Genomic DNA, 19,722 nt, shown 5'->3' with positions numbered 1-19,722 from the left:
AGTGATAGGACAAGGGGAATAGCTGTAAACTACAAGAGGGAAGATTTAGGTTATATGTTAGAAGGAAATTCTTTACTCAGAGGGCAGTGAGGCGCTGGCACAGCTGCCCAGAGAAGCTGTGGGTGCCCCATCGCTGAGGTTCTCAAGGCCAGGCTGGATGGGGCTGTGGGCAGCCTGAGCTGGGGGGTGGCAGAGAACAGAGTGCAAAGACCGGCATCCCACTGCACCTCTCAGAGTGAAGTCCCAGCTGTTAACGTGCATGGCAGACATGGGTCAGCGTCCTCCCAGGAAAAATACAGCACATTTAGCGTGCGGGACTGTCAAATATTTGCATAGTTTTGAAGTGAACCAGTTTAGAAAATCTCTTTTTCTTCAACCCAAAGATGTCCAAGTTTCCACGATCGCTCCCGGGACAGTGCGTGGACCATTGTCAGAGGAGGGGGGGGGGGCTCTACCAACGCAGCACTGCTCGTTTTCCATCTCCTCACCCCTTCACGTCCCCCCATCCCCAGGGGCTCTGCCACACGCGGCCACCGCCGCCCCCCGCATCCCAGCGGCGAGGACCCGCTGCCAGGGGACGGCTCGAGCAGGGCAGGGTGGCCCCGGTTGTTGTGGCTGCGGCTGCTGTCGCTGTCACCGTCGCCGCAGCTTCCCATGCAGCCGGGGTCGCCCGCTCGCCCGCAGGTCTCCGAGGCCGGGTCGCTTTCCCCTCCCACCGCGGGCCGCTCCCGGGCGCGCTGCGCGATGCCGGGCCGTTCCGCCGCTTGTCATCAGCCCCGGCCCGAGGCGGGGAGCAGCCCCTGGCCGGCCGCCAGCCGCCTCCCTTCCCCTGGCCGGCCGCTCCGCCGAACGGGATCCTCCTGCCTCCGCTGCTCAGAGTTAGAGCGCAGAGCAACCTGCGGCAGCGCCGGGACAGCATGTCTGGCACCAAATACGTGGACTCGGAGGTAGGACGAACCGGGGGATGCACTCGGGCTGCTGCCGGAGCCCGACTCGCCTTCCGCGGCGCGGCGGGACGGGACGGGACAGGACGGGGAGCGGGGTTGCGGAGAACGGGACGGGACGGGATGGGACGAGACGTGACAGGACGGGACGGACGGCGGGCAGGGGATCGGGGGCTGCCCCGGGGCTGCAGGGCGAGGCCACGCGGTGAGGGTCACAAAACCGAAGGCGGGACACGCGGGGCGCAGCGCGGGGGGTTCCCTCTGCACCGGCTCCGGCTCCGGTGCCGGGGCAGAGCAGCCTCCCGGGGCGGGCTGTGAGTCGGGCGGGTGGCAGCGCTCCGTGCCCGACCCGGGCGGTGCGTGGGGGGCGCGGCGGGGACGCCTGGCGGCGGCCGTGGGAGCGAACGTAGCGTCGGGCGCGGGGTGTGGTGAGAGCCCCGCCGCACCGTTAAATAGCCCGGGCTGCCGACCGCCGCTTCGCACCGCGCTCCCCGCGGGACCGGGGCCGCCCCCAGCCCGCCCTGCCTCCTTCCCTCCTTCCCTCCCTCCATCCCTCCCCGCCGGCTCTGCCCCCCGGCCGCTCTCCCTCCCGCAGGGCTTTCTGTACGCGGCGCCCGTCAGGGAACAGGGCAACATCTACAAGCCCAATAACAAGATGATGGCAGACGAGCTGAGCGAGAAGGCGGTGCACGACGTGCACACCAAGGAGATCGACCTGGTCAACCGAGACCCCAAGCATCTCAACGACGACGTGGTGAAGGTGAGGGGCCGGGCCGGGACGACCGCTTTCCTCCACCTGCTGCGGGAGGGAGGGAGCAGCTCGCGATTTCTTTTCGGCGTTGAAAAGAGAGGGGAGGCTCTGAGCCCGGCTGCCCCGAACCGTGTGCCCAAGGCTGCGGACCTCGAGCGGGCGGCTCCAGCCGGGCTGAGCAGCGGGATGGGTCGCCCTCGGCCAAGCGGCTGCAGAGGTGATTTGGGTTCGTTTGCTTGGTTTGGTTTGTGTTCGTTTCCGTGCAGTTTTTCCCTCTGTCGGGAAGTGAGTAAAGGAAGCCAGGAAAAACCGGACGGGGTCCCTTTCTAGAGTCTTTCTTCTGGTGTTTAATTCACTTGGACAGTTTTGACACATGTGGAGTGGCAGACACTTTTGCTTGTACTCGCTTTGGTCAGAAAAATCAAGAGGCTGAGTTTTCTTTTAGCAGGAGAATTTTATGCTGTTTGTGTGAAAACAGAGACACTGCCACCTGAGCTTACCAGGATCCAGCAAAGCCAAGGGCTGCCCAGTCAGCTGCAGTGAGTGAGAAAGGCACTGGAGTGCTTAGTGCGAGGCATGGGCTCCCTGAGCACTGGAGCTGTAGAGCAGGAAGACCTGGCCTTAAAAAAAGATGAATGTCATATTATTTCTGGGGGGGTAAAATGATTGAAATGCAGTTCCTAAATGTATGTGAGGGGTATGATTTGTGCCATGTGTGGGCAATGCAGAAAGGTCTTGAGTAACCTCAAATCCCACTGACTTCTAAGGAGTTTAGAGGTGCTGAGTATGACTGGCCACGTTGCTGGATCAAGAATTGGAATTTGGGCTATTTTGTTAAGAGGGCCATTGTCCAAGATCTAGAAAGAAAAGGGATGAAGTTTCCATTTGCTTAGGGGGAAAATAATCAACTGTACCACTTCCTAGTGGTACAGAACTTCCATTAAAGTGCTTGCTGTTAGGAAGGAGGGAACAATCCTTTTATCTGTTACCCAGCAGCTGGGTAGCAGGAATGTAGGAGCTGGAGAACAAGGCTTCCTCGTGTCTCATTGCGTACATCAACAGAAGGAGTCCCCAAAGCAACCAAACCTTCCAAGGATGAGTCACAGCCCCTAGGCAGGCCGGAATTTGAGTGTCCAGACTTTGCCTGGGGGATAAAGATCCTGCTGGGACAAGATGCAGGCTGCTGGTGGAAAAAACTCCTAATGGACAAAAAAGAAGTGGCATGCAGAGCCTGTCATGCTTTCTCTGCCTCTTTTAGGAACAATGATTAAGAAAGTTAGCTTGGTAGATTCAATAATCCAAAAGACTTTTAAAGAATAAGAACTTAGGAGTGTAAAAACCAAGCTTTTCAGTATGTCCATCCAAGATAACTGTGGACCATCAAATGTGTGCATCGAGAAACAGCAAGTAGCCAGAATAGTGGTACCATGTCTTGTATCCATGAGCTCCTGGTAGTGCACAGAAGCATATCAAGATACAGTGATGCGCCAGAATGAATGTAAACCACACAGTATCCATTTTGCATTCTAAAAGCAGCAGCATTTTTTGTTCTGGTTTTTTTTTTTTTTTTTTTTCAAAGCGGACATCTCAAAGCAACATTTTCCCATCTTCTCACAAGGATGAATAAGAATCACTTTGATTTGTTGTAAGCATTTTGTAGGTAGACCCAACCCTACCAATACAGAAAGGAATTTTGCTACACTTTGAGTTTGAACACTTCTTTCAGGTTCAGCTTAGAAGTAGCTGCAAAGTTTAGATCCAGTTCCTAGGGGGCAGACTCTCACTGAGGAGAAGGCAAAGATTCAGTTCCTGCCACAGCCACTAGTCTATGACCTCTTCCATTATGTTATCTAGAGAGTGTAAAAAATGTACCTGAGTAACAGGCGTCTTGGCGTACTGGAAGACAGAAGAAATCATTCATTTTTTTTTTTAAGGCCTGAAGCATGCCCCAGATGTAACTCAGTTTTGTGTAGGGCTATTGCCTTTTTCTAGATTCAGAACCTTCTGCTTTGTAACCAGAGTTTTATGCATTTCTTGCCACTTGACTATGAGACACAATAGCATGGAAAATAGGGACAAATCAGTCAACCATGAAATAGAAATGATTAGACAGAGAATGAGGAATCTGCTCTGTAAGCAGCTCTCTAAAAGGCCTCAGTGTTGGCTGCATTCAAATACTTCCCATAGCACATTTTAAAAATAACACTTGCTTGTAAGAAGCAGCGCATGTTCCCTTGGAGTGCAACACTGAGCATCTGCAGCTTTGTCCACAGCAGATAAATGGGGCAGGCAGCAGCAGGGCAACAATCCAGGCAAGAGAGAGGGAGAGAGAGAGAGACCTGATCCAGATCCTTTAAAATTGAATTAAAACATTAAATTGTTATTAAATAAATAATAGCAAGTGGACACTAAATGCTGTGTTTGGTTTCTAGAGAGGTGTGGAAAGCAACTGACTCCATATTCAGAAAGGATTGAAAATGAGGCTTTACTGACTTTGTGGTGTGAAAGCTGAGGTCCACAGTCAAAGTTGTTGGCAGCTCCGTGCAGGAGGAAGCACAATCTAGTAAAACCACCAGAGTTTCCTTCCTGTTCTAATTCCTTCAGCAGGGAGCGGAAAGGAAGGAGTTTCTTCCTCATATGGCTGCCCTCATGCGTCACTTTGGGATGCCAACAATGTGCAGCGTGGTCCCATTCCTTGAGGCATCAGCTTCTGGAGTTGTCTGTCAAACAGAAAGCAGAATAGGAATTCAGCAAGGGAGAAGTAGCCTCTGTGCACCTGGGAACTCTCTGAGAGAGATTTTGATGATTATACAGCTATTTCCCTCAAAGTTATATCTATTTCGTACAGCAGATTCCAGTCCATTCTTCTATTCCACAGCTTGTTTATTGCATTGAGATGGAGCCAGCAGAATAGAAATATTATTGGTTTGTGTTTTTGGTTTTTTTTCTCCTGTTTATCATTCCCTCCCCCATTGATCTAGGCCTCACATAAAGTTGCCTGAAGTTCTCTTTCACGTCTTGCACAGTCTTTGCTCTTCCTGTTTTCCAATGCAATATTTGTGTTTTCCAAATTGTGGCTGGAATTACAGCCTTCCAACTCTGTGCAGTTCAAAGTTTTTCAAAGTATCTGTGGCCAACTCTGCAGAGTTTGTTGAATTAGGAGGAAACATAGGAGGCTGCTTTCCTGCAGCCCTTTGAGAGGCTGGCGTGTGCTTTTCAGCACTTCCTCACTCCTTGCTCAGGATAGAAATGGACCAGGCACCCAACCCAGCAAACTCTACTCCTTCTGGACTAGTGAAGATCCAACATGTAGTCACATCTGATTACAGTTCTTTCCTGTAGTGTTGTACTAGGCTACTGCTGTACCATCCAGAACATAATTACTGTTTTGTTTCTAACAAATGGCATCTATCTGCTGCTGTTGTGTAAGCACCCTTTTCTCTGGAAAAAAAATAAAATAAAATAAAAAATCCAGAACTTGGCCTACAGATGTAGCAATGTGGAACTTTTGTATCAAGTTTTAAACAGCCCTGTTCCTGTCTTCTTTCTTAAAGCCAATGAAGTTACGGGCAGCTTTGCTCGCTGTAAGCCTGGGTTGGAATTTTTAGTCAGATCTTGACAAATACCACAACACCATGATGTAGGCATTAGTGAGCACAGTGCTGCTCAGCCATTCTGAGCCATGCTTAAAGCAATTTATGATTTCTGCAACTTTCTAATAAAGTAAAAATAATTTTTTAAAAAAATTGCAGTTTTATTTACTTAATCCTTCACAGATGTGGTCACTCACTGTTGTGCTGAGCACAGTGCTCAGAAAACTGACTAGGCCGCACCTCACACATCCAGGCCTGGGAGCCTACTGGAAGGAAAGTGGGTGCTGTCCCCATTGCATTTGCTGAGGTAGGAAGAGTAAGGCACTGAGGGCTGTCTCTGGTGTGACAGCATGGAGAACAGAGCTCCTGCCCTTCAGACTGCTGAGCACTCTTTAGAGGAAGATTGGCATCACATTGTGTAGGCCTAACCACAGGATAGCATGAGTGGTTCTCCCAGTGTGTGTCTCTCTCCACTTGGTGATAAGTGCAGCTGCAGTATGTCACAGATGCATTCAAAGGAGATAACTGTGAAACTTTGCACCTCTACTAATGGCCAACTGTGGGTTTCAGATTTTAAAATGCAGCACTATTCCAGTGTTTTGTTATCTGCATGATACAGTTCTGTTCCAGCTATTCCCTCCAAGGTTAGTGTAGGATTCAGAGATTAAAGCTCAAGTTGTTACAAAGGCCAGTCTGTGGGGGTACTGAGTGAGGGCTGAGAATTCTGAAATGGATTACTTGCACAGGAACTAGAAGTTTCCAGACTGAAACACACGAGATGTTTGTATATCCATAATATTACAGATAGTGATTGAATTTGCTCTAATCAAGTCTCAAATCCCAAACAAAAGTGTTTGTCTTTGAGATTATAGTATTATTAAAGCCTTGTGTATTGCATTCTTAACGTGATGAACATGACTCATAACTCCATGTTCACTTGATGACAATGAGGAAAGAGCCAACTATTCAACATAGGTTTTCCTTTTGTTAGAGTTTATTATACACTACCTCAGATTCAGAGAAGACAAATATTTTATCTTTCTGTCAGATGCAACACAATCCAGATTATATGTTAGAAAATATAAGAAGAATCTGAATCCATTTTAGAATTTTTAACACAATATATGGATAGAAACACCATATCCATTGCAGAAGGTAAGGGTGTCTAATACTGAGAAAAGTACTGAAATCTAAAACTCTCCAGTGGGAACAGGGAAAATGTGTGTGATAAAGTGGCTTTTCCATTGGATCCCCAATAAGAATTTGATCTTTGGTGTATTTTAAGCAATAGAGAGAAAAAAAATATAAACGAAGGCGGTTGAATCAATATAATTTGAGATGTTTGGAAAGCAGAAGAGAAATACAGCTGTAAACTAAGGTTTCTGTTTCCCACTGTCCTCAAATATCTTTGTAATAAATAAACAGTGGGATGAAATCTACATCAGCAAGTTACTTTTTGGAGCTATTTGATCTAGAACTGCCATTTACCTTTTCCTGATATTTTTAATTAAAAAAAATTGTAGAACTAAAGAGATTTTATTTCCTACTTTGAAGATAAGTTATGCCATTAGATTTATTTAATTGCTTGGAGGGCCAGGGTTAACCCTGCAAGAATCTGTAATTTTTCTAAGAAATTTCTTATGAAAATACTTTTTAATAGTTTCAAAACTAACTTCTAATCTTATGCTATGTTATTCTTGTCAAAATTATGTCATCAGTTTAGTATTTAACAGGATATAATCTCAGTACCACTATGCCCACTCTAGTGAATACATCAGATGAAGTTTGCACCCCGCTTTATTCATGATTGACAAGGAGTTATGCTATAGATGCTAGTGGAGCTGTTCAGTGAGGCATGCCTATATTCTACTCACCTGACTCATGTACTTCCATTTCAAATAAATGGGAACTGTTAAACTCAGCTTCTCAAATAAGAAGTGAGAAGATGATACTGCTGCAGCTAAAGGTGGAAACATCACATTCCCTGTCCAAAATCCTGCTGTTCTGAACTTAACTCAGAGTTTCCAAGAAGCCAACAGAGCCTCATAGAAGGGCTGCAGCACTTCCTCTGTAAGCTCTAAAACACCTCAGGACTGAAACAGATAGTATAGAAACATATTCACATTTCCCTCAAGTTAATGTCTCCTGTAGACTTCAGTCTCAAAGTCTCCTATCATTTTAGGAAATTCAGTTTCATTTATCTCTTTTCCAGTGCAGTTTATGATAAGACTTTAACAGTAGATCAGCAAAATCTTGATCTTTATGAAATAGTAAATAAATAAATAGTTGTCTCATAATGAAGCGTCAGTAACTTAAGATCTTCCAGTACAAAGAGAATGTTCTAGCAGAAGAAACGCAGAGGCCAATCTCTTTGGCAGTAACACAGAGTTAGCTGGGCACACTGCATGCTCACTGTCAGCAGTAAGGAATCCAGACAGAAATGAGGGAAGTGGACAGGTCACAAAGATGTGCTAAAATAATTGCAGCAATTAGCAGGAATTTGTATGTGCATAGTATACACAGCTAAGAGTCACATTAGACTCCCTTAAAAATGAGAAAAAGAAAAAAAAATCAATACTAGATCTAAGTACACTAATGCAGGTTCCTGTCTCTCTCCATGTGCTACTAAGAAGTCTGAGGTCACTGTAGTTCCATTTCCCATTAGTGTCCATAGGAGGACATCAGGTCTGTGAAACTACCAACACAAAGCATCATAATCATTTAAAAATTTGTTTGGAGGATACCTGTTCTTTTATTAACGTTTCTGAATCCTGGTTAAATCCAGATCCCAGAAGAATCAATAAAAAGTTCTCATTATTTTTAGTCTCATCCAAATTCCACCTTGCTGTTCATATTGATGCATACGTATCCTTAAACATACAAACACGAACAAACATACGAACATGCACATACACAGAGATAAATCGGAGTTCTTTACTAAAGTAGCAGCATCAAATGAGGTGAAACTGTGCAACATGAAACAAATAATAATATGAAGAAAGCTTTGTAAGAGTTCCATTTGTGGAAAATTGCAACCACCCTCCAGCAGGTCAGTTTCCAGGGATGAAAACAGCCACTTCGTTTTCTGCTCACTGACAGCACCATTTTTTATGGAACTGACTGATGTGATATCCCCACCTGCACAGGAAGCTTAACTGTGTTTCCGCGGAATGCAGATGTCTCCTTGAAGCTGCTGTTCTTTCCTTCTGCTGGACTATACTAAGAAGCACAGGCAGTGAGGTCTCTGGAGGATGCCTCCTTGCTTCAGTGCTGACCCACTGCCACAGCATCATTTTTCCTATGAATACTTCCACGGATTTAGATGGGCCTGTCTGTCAAGACAGAGTCCATCACAAGGGCTTTCTTGGTATGTGATCAGTAATTCAGCATGTTCAAGGCTTGTTGTCTTGGTAATTATCACCAAATTTTGGCAGTTGTCATCGATTTTCAGGTTGTGAAACTGTGATCTTGCAGTCATGACTCTTTTCTAAGTCATGGCATTATATTAAGTTGCTCACAGCCCAAATGAATATGTCTTACTTACCTCGAAGAACAAAGTTCTTTCACTAATCAGTAGTGGCCATTCCTGACAGGACATGGTTTTCTTTTCTAGTCAGAAGAGCATAACCCTTCAATCCTTCAATCCTTCAACCTTCAATTCTGTTTTCCAACATGAGTATTCTTGTTTGCTAAAACATGCTTTGCTTTTTCAGCATTCTCTGTAGCATTCAGGAAAGTTGCACTCTATCAAGAGATTCACAGGCAGAACACTCAGTTCTTGCACTGTGATGAAAAATAGACACAAGGAGAAAGGAAATGTAACAAAATCTCATTGGTCAGTTTGAACACCTAATGATAGTCACATGGAACCTGGCTCATTTCTGGATACAGCTGGATGCTCACATTGTCACCCTGCCATAAGGTATTTTTTGTGACACATCTGGCAGCATCTAGTAAAATGTTATTGAGCTGTATGTTTACAGGCACAAGGTACCAGCTTCTTTACACAATGCAGGTAAATGTAAATGAACTTTTTTAAGGATTAAACAAGTGATACGTGTATGTAAATTATTCATCAAAGACTCAGCTTTCAGTCTGTCTTGGCTACAGCCCTTGTCTGGCACAACATTTAAGCATATTGACATCAGCAAGACAGTTGCCATGTTTTGGGTTGTGTAAGTGGATTGCCCAATTGGAGATATCTGTGATCAATCAGAAGAGATGCAATAAGGACCCTGGTGTCTTTTCACTGACTCTGAAAGATATTGATGGCACTCAGAAACACCAACATGCTGAGCTCCTGGTTGAGTTCCTCCCCAGTGGTGCCTGTCTGTGCAGGCTGTATGGTAGGAGCAGAGCAGCAGCACACAGACACTGCACACAGCAATTTGAGTCGTTGTAGTTACAGTCACAGAAATGTGGCTTAGGCCAAAGCCTCCACAAAATGCTGCTGGCCTTAATATATGTGTGTATATTTCTGATAGACCCAGCACAGTAAATTTCAATTGAGCTGATACCTCAAAGAACAAATTTTGAGGAAAAGTGTAATTGTTATGTAGGCAGTTAGAGGATGGGGTTTGACACACCTTTACATTTTAATTCATAGGATCCAACATGACAAGGTCAGCTACTTCCATATGTAATAACTATTTTCCTGTATAAAGCATATATTCTTGACTCAGCTGTTGGGATTTTTGTTGATCGGTTGGTTGTTGTTTTTTTGGCTGGTTGGTTGCTGTGTTTCTTAGAAAAACAATAAATTCACAATGTTACACTTTTTAATTAATAGGTATTTGCTATAAACAGGCTTTGAAAACAAAGAAAATTTTCCATACCATTTCCCTTTATTGTAAATAAGTCTCTTTAAGAATCAAAGGAGATTCCTTAATTTCCTGATAGAAGTTTAATAAACACATGTAGAGCAAAAGAAGCTGTAATAATTCTCACAGCAGAATCAGACAAAAGCTTCAAGCAATGTAAAACGTGGCTTTACCAAGCTGAATAGTAGGAAACAAAGAATAGCTGAAGTCAGGAAGTGTATTGTAGGCATGGAACATAAGTTAATAGCATTTAATAGCTCTGGGTGAAGCAGGAGGCTGTTGTGAATTATTAGTGTCCTGTGAAGGGTTGCAACAAATTTCCTTTGCTTCTGCCCTTGTCACAAGTGAACGTGCCTGTATTTTCATTAGCCTGGCAAATAACTCACGGTTATTCCACATCACACCCTATACACCGAGTAGGTAATCTTCAGGGCAGGACCTATGGCTAACCTAAGTATGTCTTCATGTAAATGAAACAGAATCCGTCACAGGTTTACATGTACTTGATGCTTTGGTAAAAGTGGAGTTGTGAAAATACCCTAAATGAATGTATCTTATCCTTGTGAGCCAGTTAGGTCCATTTCCAGAAATCAACAGAGAACCGCAAAGTATCTTTTTTCCCTAGAATCCCATTTCTGGCCACCACTCTTTCGCCTGTCACTCCTATTTTTACTTTACTTAGTTCATTTGCACTCCCATTATCAGCCTGATGACACTCAGCCTGATGACACCAGCTGAGTGCTGCTGGACTAGAATACAGAGGAGAATGATAGAAGAGGCTGAGGATGGTGTAACAGAAAGAATTATAACCCTTAGCAAAACAAAGCCCATCTATCCACCTATTCTTTATGTTGCTTGTGCAGAATGGGTCTCTGTGAGATAAAAACAGGATCTTTCATGGGAGTGGCTCAATGCAGGAAGAATCTGGGTGATGTCTGAATTCCTGTAGTGTGGGGAGTTATCTATACTGCCCGAATGGTGAAACAACTGGAATCATTCCCAGCCAGGAATTCATATGTGATCTGTTAGCAGCTGAGATGCAGAAGAACCCAGCTTACCTCAACTCACTGCCTGCCTTGGCTTAGGCTCCATGCTGTTTAGAGTAAGCCTAATTTGGGACAGTACTGCATTCCCATTGTAGCTGGACTGTCTTGACATATACATAATTTCATGAGATTATTGTGGTCTGTAGACAGACAATGGACTCACTTTAACACTGTGTTTATCTGAGAGCTTTTTAGAGCTGCCAGGCTGCCTTTCTGTCTTTTCACTCTTCAGTTCAGTTTGGTATCTCCCTGATTCAAAGTGGAGCACTGGGGAACATGGAACTTGAGGAATAACAAAATGGAAAGTGTGCAGTAGTGACACATTGGGTATAGCTCTTGTAGCACCATCTATATGCATTGGTAGAGATGTCGATAACACTGTTAAAATTACTCTGAGAATGTACTCCACCATCTCTCCATGACTGTTGGTGGCATGAATGCACTGCTATTACGGTCTCACAGACAGATTGATTCCCAAGTACTTTTAGGACAACTGTGTCTGACTTGAGTTCAGAAACCCTGGCCAAGGATATATCATGAATGTTCTAATATTAGCATCAACTCCTGGAATGAGGACAGTGCAGTCCATCTGGAAATGTGTTGTGATCTGATTCTTTTGTTGGCTCCCCAGCATTAACTCTCTGAACATCTTGAGGTACACAGCAGACTAAAACCATCTGCCTTTGAGAATCACTAACATAGAAAATTTACTGTATGATCTGAAAACCGTTCAGTTTTCCAGCTTCCATTTTTCAGTGTTCACTATAATTAATGATTTAAAATGAATCAAATGATAAGCAAGACAGGCTCTGTCGTAGTTGAGCTAAATACAAAAGACATTAGGCACAACCCCGAGTAGCCCTTGATGCACTGAACTGCTGTTTGCCAGCAATGTGCACACACTGTCTTTGCCAGTTACCACAGCATCAGCTGGTGGGAAGCACATGATTAATTACCAAACGTTTTGGAATATGGGGGCTATGTGAAACCTTTGAGAAAAAAATGAAGACTTTGAGAAAAAAATGAAGACTTCATATAGTATCATTTTCTGAGAGTCTACTTTCTATTGCTGAAGTCATCTTCCTTTTTTGTCATCATCTGCATGTTGTTATCTGGTTTCAAGGCTAATGTTGATAATAAGCCAAGAACACCCATTTGCCTTGAAAATGAGGAACCCTGTGATATAAATGCTTTTGAATAGCTGCAGAAACAGATACTGTACACATGCTTGCTGGCATATTTCAAAAAGTAAATAAAATCAAGCATGCATTTCCAGCACATGCACTCAGTTGGATAAGATGGATTTCAGTGAATAATATGTAGTTCTTGCAAACTTTTTTCTTTTTGAGAATTGATCTAAGACAATTGGATACCATCATTAATATCGACTTCTCTATACATATATCTACAACCTTTTCTTCTTTCTGTTGTAATGCAACTCTAAAATCCAGTAATTGATACAAGGACATGTGATTGTTTCATTTGATGCATGAGACCATAGTGCATCTTGGAAGGCTTCTTGCTATGGATGGCAGCTAACTTCTAATGACCAATTCCTGTAAGTATTTTATGGCCAACATACTTCATAAAGCTAATATTGTGTCACTTATGTAGTCACAGAATCACAGAATGACCCGGGTTGGAAAGGACCTCAAGGATCATGAAGTTCCAACCCCCCCACCTGGCAGGGCCACCAAACTTCCACATTTACTGGATCAGGTTGCCCAGGGCCCCATCCAACCTGGCCTTGAACACCTCCAAGGATGAGGCATAGTCCCCAGATGTGAACTTTTCTATCTAATCAGGCCACATTGTCTGTAAAGCTCATCCCAGAATCAGCGTTATTTCTACCAGAGCTTACGTGTTGCCCACTCTGAAATTCCAGAGCCCAAATAATTTCAAATATCCCATCTTCATTCAGCAGTGGATGTGGTGCTATATATGTTTTTTTTTTCTACACCAATTTCCATGGAAGTATTTTCCAACATTTGTCCAAAAAAAGTCAAACATGTGACCTATGGAAGTGTAGACTATTTTGTATGCGCAGGAGTTCAGGAGAGAACTGTCATTTCATCTCTGTTTCACTTTCTCTTTCTGTAGCTATTATCTTAAAATTACTGTGTTCAGTTGCAGAAATTCCAGGTAGACTTTAATGTCTGAGTGCCTTTACAGAGAAATGCATGGAGCTGTGGTGTGTTTGTCGGGTACTCAGCCAATGAAGATCCTACTCTTGATTTCTGTAGAGATACTAAGAGTTTCAATCCGAATGCTACCTTTAGGTGTGATGATGATTCCCATCCAGAAGAATCACATATCGCTTTCAAATCACTAAAGCCTCATTAAGACAAAGCAGCAGATAAAGAAGGTTTATAGTTTACCTGATGCCTGGAGAGGTGTGCTGGCCTGAGCAGACATAGTGACACTGAGGCCCAGTAACACACTGAGTTAAACCTGCATGACACTAGGCATTCAAGATGTTTGATATAACAGCTGACTCAGAAATGCCTTGGGTTGGAAGGGACCTCAGGGATCATGAAGTTCCAGTCCCCCCTGCAGCAAGCAGGGCCATCAACCTCCCCATTTAATACTAGACCAGGCTGCCCAGGGCCCCATCCAACATGGCCTTGAACACCTCCATGGATGGGGCATCCACAACCTCCCTGGGCAGCCTCTTCCAGCACCTCACCACTCTTGGTAAAGAACTATCCCTTGATATCCAGCCTAAATCTTCCCTCAACTTAAAACCATTTCCCCTTGTCCTGCCATTATCTACCTCTGCAAAGAGTTTACTCCCCTCCTGTTTGTAGGCTCCCTTTAGGTTCTGGAAGGCTGCAATGAGGTCACCCTGCAGCCTTCTCTTTGCCAGGCTGAACAAGCCCACCTCCCTCAACCTGTCTTCAGAGAGGAGGTGCTCCAGCACCCTGATCATCTTTGTAGCCCTCCTCTGGACGCTCTCCAACAGCTCCCTAACGAAGAACTCAGTTGAATTCACGTGAAGACTCAATGAGAGAAAGGGAGGAGGTTTTTTTTTCAACTTCAGTCTGTATTTTAATCGAGCTTTTTTTGAGCCTTTTCCTACAGCATAGGTGATACACTGAGTATATTCACATTCATGTCCTTTCAACATGCTAAGGACCTGTTGCCTGACTTTCTGAGACCTCTGGCCCATATCTTCACTTACGGCAGCAGTATCATTGGACACTGGGATTCAGCCCCAGGAATGCATTTTCTTTTTTTCTTCCATCTAAGTTAAACAACCATTTCATTTCTTAGAGAGATATAATTTGATGGCGTTCTTTTTCCTGTTGTATGCAGCACCTATGCAATCTGTTGCGCTGCCTAAATTAAATATCCTGTATGGTGGGTTATATCAAACATGTTTGTGTGACACGGAGCCGAACTATCATAGTAATTCTGTTAATTTTCTAATAGAAATGTTATGACAATTAGGCTTCCTGAAAAGCTCAATATTTCAACAGAGAGTGGTAAAATATGCATGCTGGAATGTACTGCTTCCTTAGATGATTCTGTGAACAGTTTATGAATAATATTCAAAACTATGAAATATGTGGAAGAGTATGTTCCTTCTAAATATTAACACGTTATCCTGACTATGTCTTCCACTAACAGTGTTATCACGTAAACAGAGCAGGTTAGAACAAAACGGCTCTCGTGTGAAGAGCCTTCTTACGCTTAATAAAATTGAAGACTCCCTCACTCTTTTACAATAAAGATAAGTTCCATCTTATCTATTAGGCAGATCTAAATCCAGCACTTTGTTTTTCAGCCAATCAACAGCTATCTATGCCTATTTCAAAGTATATTTAGATGCCCTCAACATTTGTTCACTGTCAAAATTCAGCAATACTATATAAGGGAAGGTGGAAAAAGTCAAACAAATAAAACACATTTTATTGATGTGTTAAATGTCAAAGCAGTGTCTGCACTTGTTCCATTTATAAAGATGTGAGATGGTGAAAAGCTAGACAATAAAAACACAATGTTTCTATCACTTTTTCATGTCTTAAGTAGAATTAAGGGCATTCCTTACCCTTAAGGCTGCAGGAGAGGAGGACAAAATATTCAGTTCTTTGGATAGCTCTTCTCCATCTAAAAGTTAGGTGTGTATCATTGAGCTAATCATTAAGTGTCACTTATAGTCAGTGGGGAAAAAAACAAAAGACAAGTCTTGCTCATGGCTTAGGTGATATTTTAAAATGGGTTAATTCATATTGGGATGTAAGAAGCTTCAATGTTTGTTGCAGGCGATCATTGCTTTTGAGGATGGGGCTTTCTGGGCTCCACACTTGATGAGGATGTTTGACTGACCTGATTTTTGTGTTCTTTGCTGCAGATTGATTTTGAAGATGTGATTGCTGAGCCAGAAGGAACACACAGCTTTGATGGGATTTGGAAGGCCAGTTTTACCACTTTCACTGTAACAAAATACTGGTTTTATCGCTTGCTGTCAGCAATCTTTGGCATTCCCATGGCACTCATCTGGGGCATCTACTTTGCTATCTTGTCATTCCTGCACATCTGGGCGGTGGTGCCGTGCATCAGAAGCTACCTGATTGAGATCCAGTGCATTAGCCGTGTCTATTCTATCTGCATCCACACATTCTGCGACCCACTGTTTGAGGCTATGGGCAAGGTGTTCAGCAGCATCCGAGCCACAGTACAGAAAGACATTTGAGGGACATTTCAAAAAGCACCATAAGCCTGGAGAAGGGGTGGGAGATTTGTGTTGTTTGGGGTGTTTTGGTGCCAGTTTCACGTTTCCCAAAGCAACATACAGCAACTGGTGGATATACTGGCCCAAAACAAAAAATCACTTGCTCAATATCCTTTTTTACTATGTATTCATACTGGACTACTTGCCTATTGTGTTTTCTCTTTTCAGTCTGTATTTCAAACTAACCTTAAATAGCTATTCCTCCATGACAGCTGCATATCATTTTGCTGGCTGTTCAATTCAGAGTCTGAAATGTTGTTGGATGCCTTTTTGTCTCACTGTTCATTCCTTGTAAGATAAATCCACAGAGTTACCAAAGAATGACAAAAATGCTTTCCAACGCTGTAATGCCATTCATTTTATTGTGGCCAAAGAGTGTAGAGCTGCTGCAGCAGAATAAACATGACAAGCTGGCAGGTTTTAGCAGAATGTTCTTTTTCAATTGTGTAGTCAGTTGACTACAGCGATTTGCAATCATGGTCAGGTGTGATGTACTATGAATACATTGGATAAGTAAACAATTTACTTAATTAATGAATGTCCTGAAAAACTAACATTTCATCAGGTTGGAGACACTGACATGTGAAAGCTTTGCTCATCCATAAAAAGGCTTCTGTTAGTGCCTTTGTATCTCATTCTTTCTTGGAAGTTTGCAGACAGTTGTAGCTCAACCTTCACTAAATTGTAGAAGAAAAGTGAAGTTGAAAACTAAAACTGGTCATTATGGAAACGTTTTCCTGACTGTGACTTATGACACATCCTTTAGCTGTTTTAGGTGTTTATCTCGTGGGCTTCATTTATTTTTTTTTCCAGAGTATTCATATAAAAGCATGCCAGAGATAACCCTGAGTTACAAGAAACACGAAGGTGTGCCAAACACAAGCCACAAAATGCCAAGGAGGGGCTGCCTCTGAAGGAAACTTTCCGATGAGCTTTAAAAAACTTTCCTATCAGCAGAAGTCAGCATGCCACGAGCACACATTATTTTCAGATGAACTGACGCTTTGCTGAATCTAAATTAATCCATCATGAGAGACGGTTTAGAAACTTCACATTGTGGATTAGTCTGTTTTTAGCTGTGCTGCAACATCAGGAAGTCTTAAATGGAGGGTGTTGTGTCAAGCTAGCCTATGTAGCAAGGTTAAAGGCCTACAAGGCAAAGTCCTTGCTACGCATTCTGATGCTGTGACCTACAGGAGCTTTTTGCCCTCATGATAGTACTGTGTTGAGAGATACAGCCCGTATCCTCATGTGGTTTGCATGAAGCTTTTGTAAAAAGAGTTGTGAGGCTGATCTGCTTTATTGTAACCAGCCTGGGGCCTGAGCCTGCTCTGGTTGGCATCTACTGCAAACCAGTCTTTGACCTCCAAGAGAACAGGGCTTGGCCCTTGGGATTGAGCACGGAGCTGTCTGGTACACCTGCAGCTTTTTTATCTAGCGCTGATATTTCACCTACTGCTTTGCTTAACACGGGAGTGCCTTCAGATGCATTTCTGCCAAAGCATTGAAAACTTTAAGAAATGCTGCATTTTTTTTAATGGGGCCGGGAGGGAGGAAGAGAGGGAGGGAAGAGGGGAAAAGGTGCACAAAAAGTTACAAAGCTATTAACTACTATTGTTTGCATTAAAAACAGACACTGGTATGGATATAGTTTTATGTTTTTCTATGTACATAATGGAGAGTGTACTATTATAGATTTTTTTTTCTGTACTGAAACCAAGTAAAATTTTAAAGAAGATATATTTTATCTTTTTATGAGGAAGATCATTCAGAAGAAAACTTTCCTGATTTACCATATAAACTGTATATCCTGAAAGCTGTCTGTTCACTTAGACATATTAGTCCCTAATCCAATACATTGCTGATCCAAGACATTTACATTGTTGTTATATGCTTACAGATATAACGGACACTTTTTTAATTCTGCATGTGCATTAATTAATACAATAAAACAATGTTTAATGGTAGCTGCTGTCTGACTTCTTTATCCTTTGGTCAATCCATAGTTTGGAGTAGATCGTTCAAATAGACTCTAACAGCTTTTCAGAATGTTGAAAGCCTTTCTTCTGAGTCCAGTGGAAACACGATATTTCTTAATAAAAGTTGCTTAGCATAAGCATTAAATGTGTGGAAATGGGGGAATTATAGCTTTTTGTGAGCTGTACATAGACCTCATTTGTATCATGACGGTTCTTTTCTGTTGGGTTACTGCATGATACCAGTCACATCATTGCCTCATAAACAGAAGTTCAATAAAACAGACTATCCCATTTTGGCCTAAAAATCAAATAACCAGATTTTAATGTTCAAACAAGAGATACCAACCTAAGGTACGTGCCATGTGTTTTTTCAGTAGCAGGATGGTGTAGTTAATGGTAGTTAATAGCCTGATGGTAGCAACTGGTGCACTGGAGTGGGCTGTGAACTGGGAGAAAAAGTAAAAGATTTTAAAAGCTTAAAACTCTACAACATTCTTTACACCAGAGGATCAGCTCAGAGAAAACCTAAGAGACCACAGGATCTGTAGTTGTATAACTTTTTGGCAACTACCAGAATGCAGGCGTTCATCTGTGGCTATTACTCATCAAAACATGCAGCCTGCCCATCTCCAGCAAACAGGGCAACAGATGTAGCTTGCCAGATGCAGACACTGCCAGAAGTCCTACTTGCAGAAAACCTGAAGTAAAAAAAGAGATGCAGAAACTAAATAGCTGGTACTAAGAGCTATTAAATAAAATGATGATGATGATAATAATAATAATAATAATAATAATAATAATAATAATTTTTAAAAAATAAATTATAATAATCAAAAGGAACAGACATAGCCCAAAGAGAGAATGGTGAGTTGGATGAGACTCGCAGAGTCTTTTATAATCAGGGAAAAAGGAGGAGCCATAAACATCAGGCACAGCTCCTTTTGGCAGTGACAGATGGAGACTGTAGGGAGGTTTAAAGGAAGGGAATGACTCTCTGTGCCTTCCTCCAGTTTCTACCTGTTATATTTTGTAAGTACATTCTGATCTAGAAGTGAATCACACAGGAGAGCAAATATGAGCTGTGCAGAGTTAAGTACTAGTAGATACAGGAGTAATCAGGGCACTAAGGTGTCATTAGGATGTGCAGATTTCTTAAGTGTTACTCACCTTGTAGGAAAATGACCCTGGATACAGTCACACAGAGCTAGGTTTACATGTACTGATAAATCAGCTGATGACTTACCTTGCACCTGTTATGTACTACTGGACTCTCACAACATGAGCCCAGCTGGGTGGACAACTGAGCCTGCAAACTGCTTCCCATCCCTGAGGCTGGAGTACCACCTCAAGCTGCCAGCAGCCATCAGGACACAAGAAAGACTACATGCAGTCCCAGCACTGAACTTGAATATGCTGGTGGGCAACACAGTGTGTGTATTCCGTGCAGTCAGCACGCACTGCCTTTGCAGACTACTTATTTTATAGATCAGTTTTATCTCACTGACAGAAATCCTCCAGTGTAGGCAAGGTTTGTTGTAGGACTACAAATAGCTCCATAATTGCAAATGACAACTGAAAAAAAAAAAAAGTGTGTTAACTCCTGTATGTTTAGACAAGCACCCTCAAGGTTTGTTCACATTTTGTCAGGTCCTGACTTTTCATCTTCTGGCTTGTGCAGCATTTTATCTCTTTATTTCATTATATGTAGACTCTGATTCAGCTGTTACGGGCTTCTGTCAATTCAGCTATCTTCTTTCAACAAGAGTAGTTGTTGTTACTCCCCTATTAGACAATGATCCAACTATATTTGGAAACAGCTACAATTCTGCCTATTTCATCAGTGCTGATTTTCTG

General features: G+C 42.9%; 1 protein-coding gene across 1 annotated transcript; it reads left to right on the top strand.

The window, feature by feature from the left end:
• Positions 1-875: 875 nt before the first annotated feature.
• Positions 876-17,856, top strand: CAV1 (caveolin 1). Its single transcript, XM_015853682.3, has 3 exons — positions 876-947; positions 1,540-1,704; positions 15,509-17,856. Exons 1-3 carry the CDS (start codon positions 918-920, stop codon positions 15,848-15,850), a joined length of 537 nt encoding a protein of 178 aa, XP_015709168.1. The 5' UTR covers positions 876-917; the 3' UTR covers positions 15,851-17,856.
• Positions 17,857-19,722: the final 1,866 nt, after the last annotated feature.

Source organism: Coturnix japonica, chromosome 1, assembly GCF_054131305.1.
Source record: "Coturnix japonica strain WE chromosome 1, WE-NBRP24, whole genome shotgun sequence".
In the NCBI taxonomy this organism is placed as follows: Eukaryota; Metazoa; Chordata; class Aves; order Galliformes; family Phasianidae; genus Coturnix; species Coturnix japonica.
Note: the sequence above shows the minus strand (reverse complement) of the source record. Positions and strands in the feature narration are given on the sequence as shown.

Excerpts from the sequence above, each read along its gene's own strand:
- CAV1 (XM_015853682.3), top strand. The coding sequence starts at position 918 with ATGTCTGGCACCAAATACGTGGACTCGGAG. Across the intron at positions 948-1,539 it reads CCAAATACGTGGACTCGGAG|GGCTTTCTGTACGCGGCGCC; the intron begins GTAGGACGAACC and ends TCCCTCCCGCAG. Across the intron at positions 1,705-15,508 it reads TCAACGACGACGTGGTGAAG|ATTGATTTTGAAGATGTGAT; the intron begins GTGAGGGGCCGG and ends TCTTTGCTGCAG.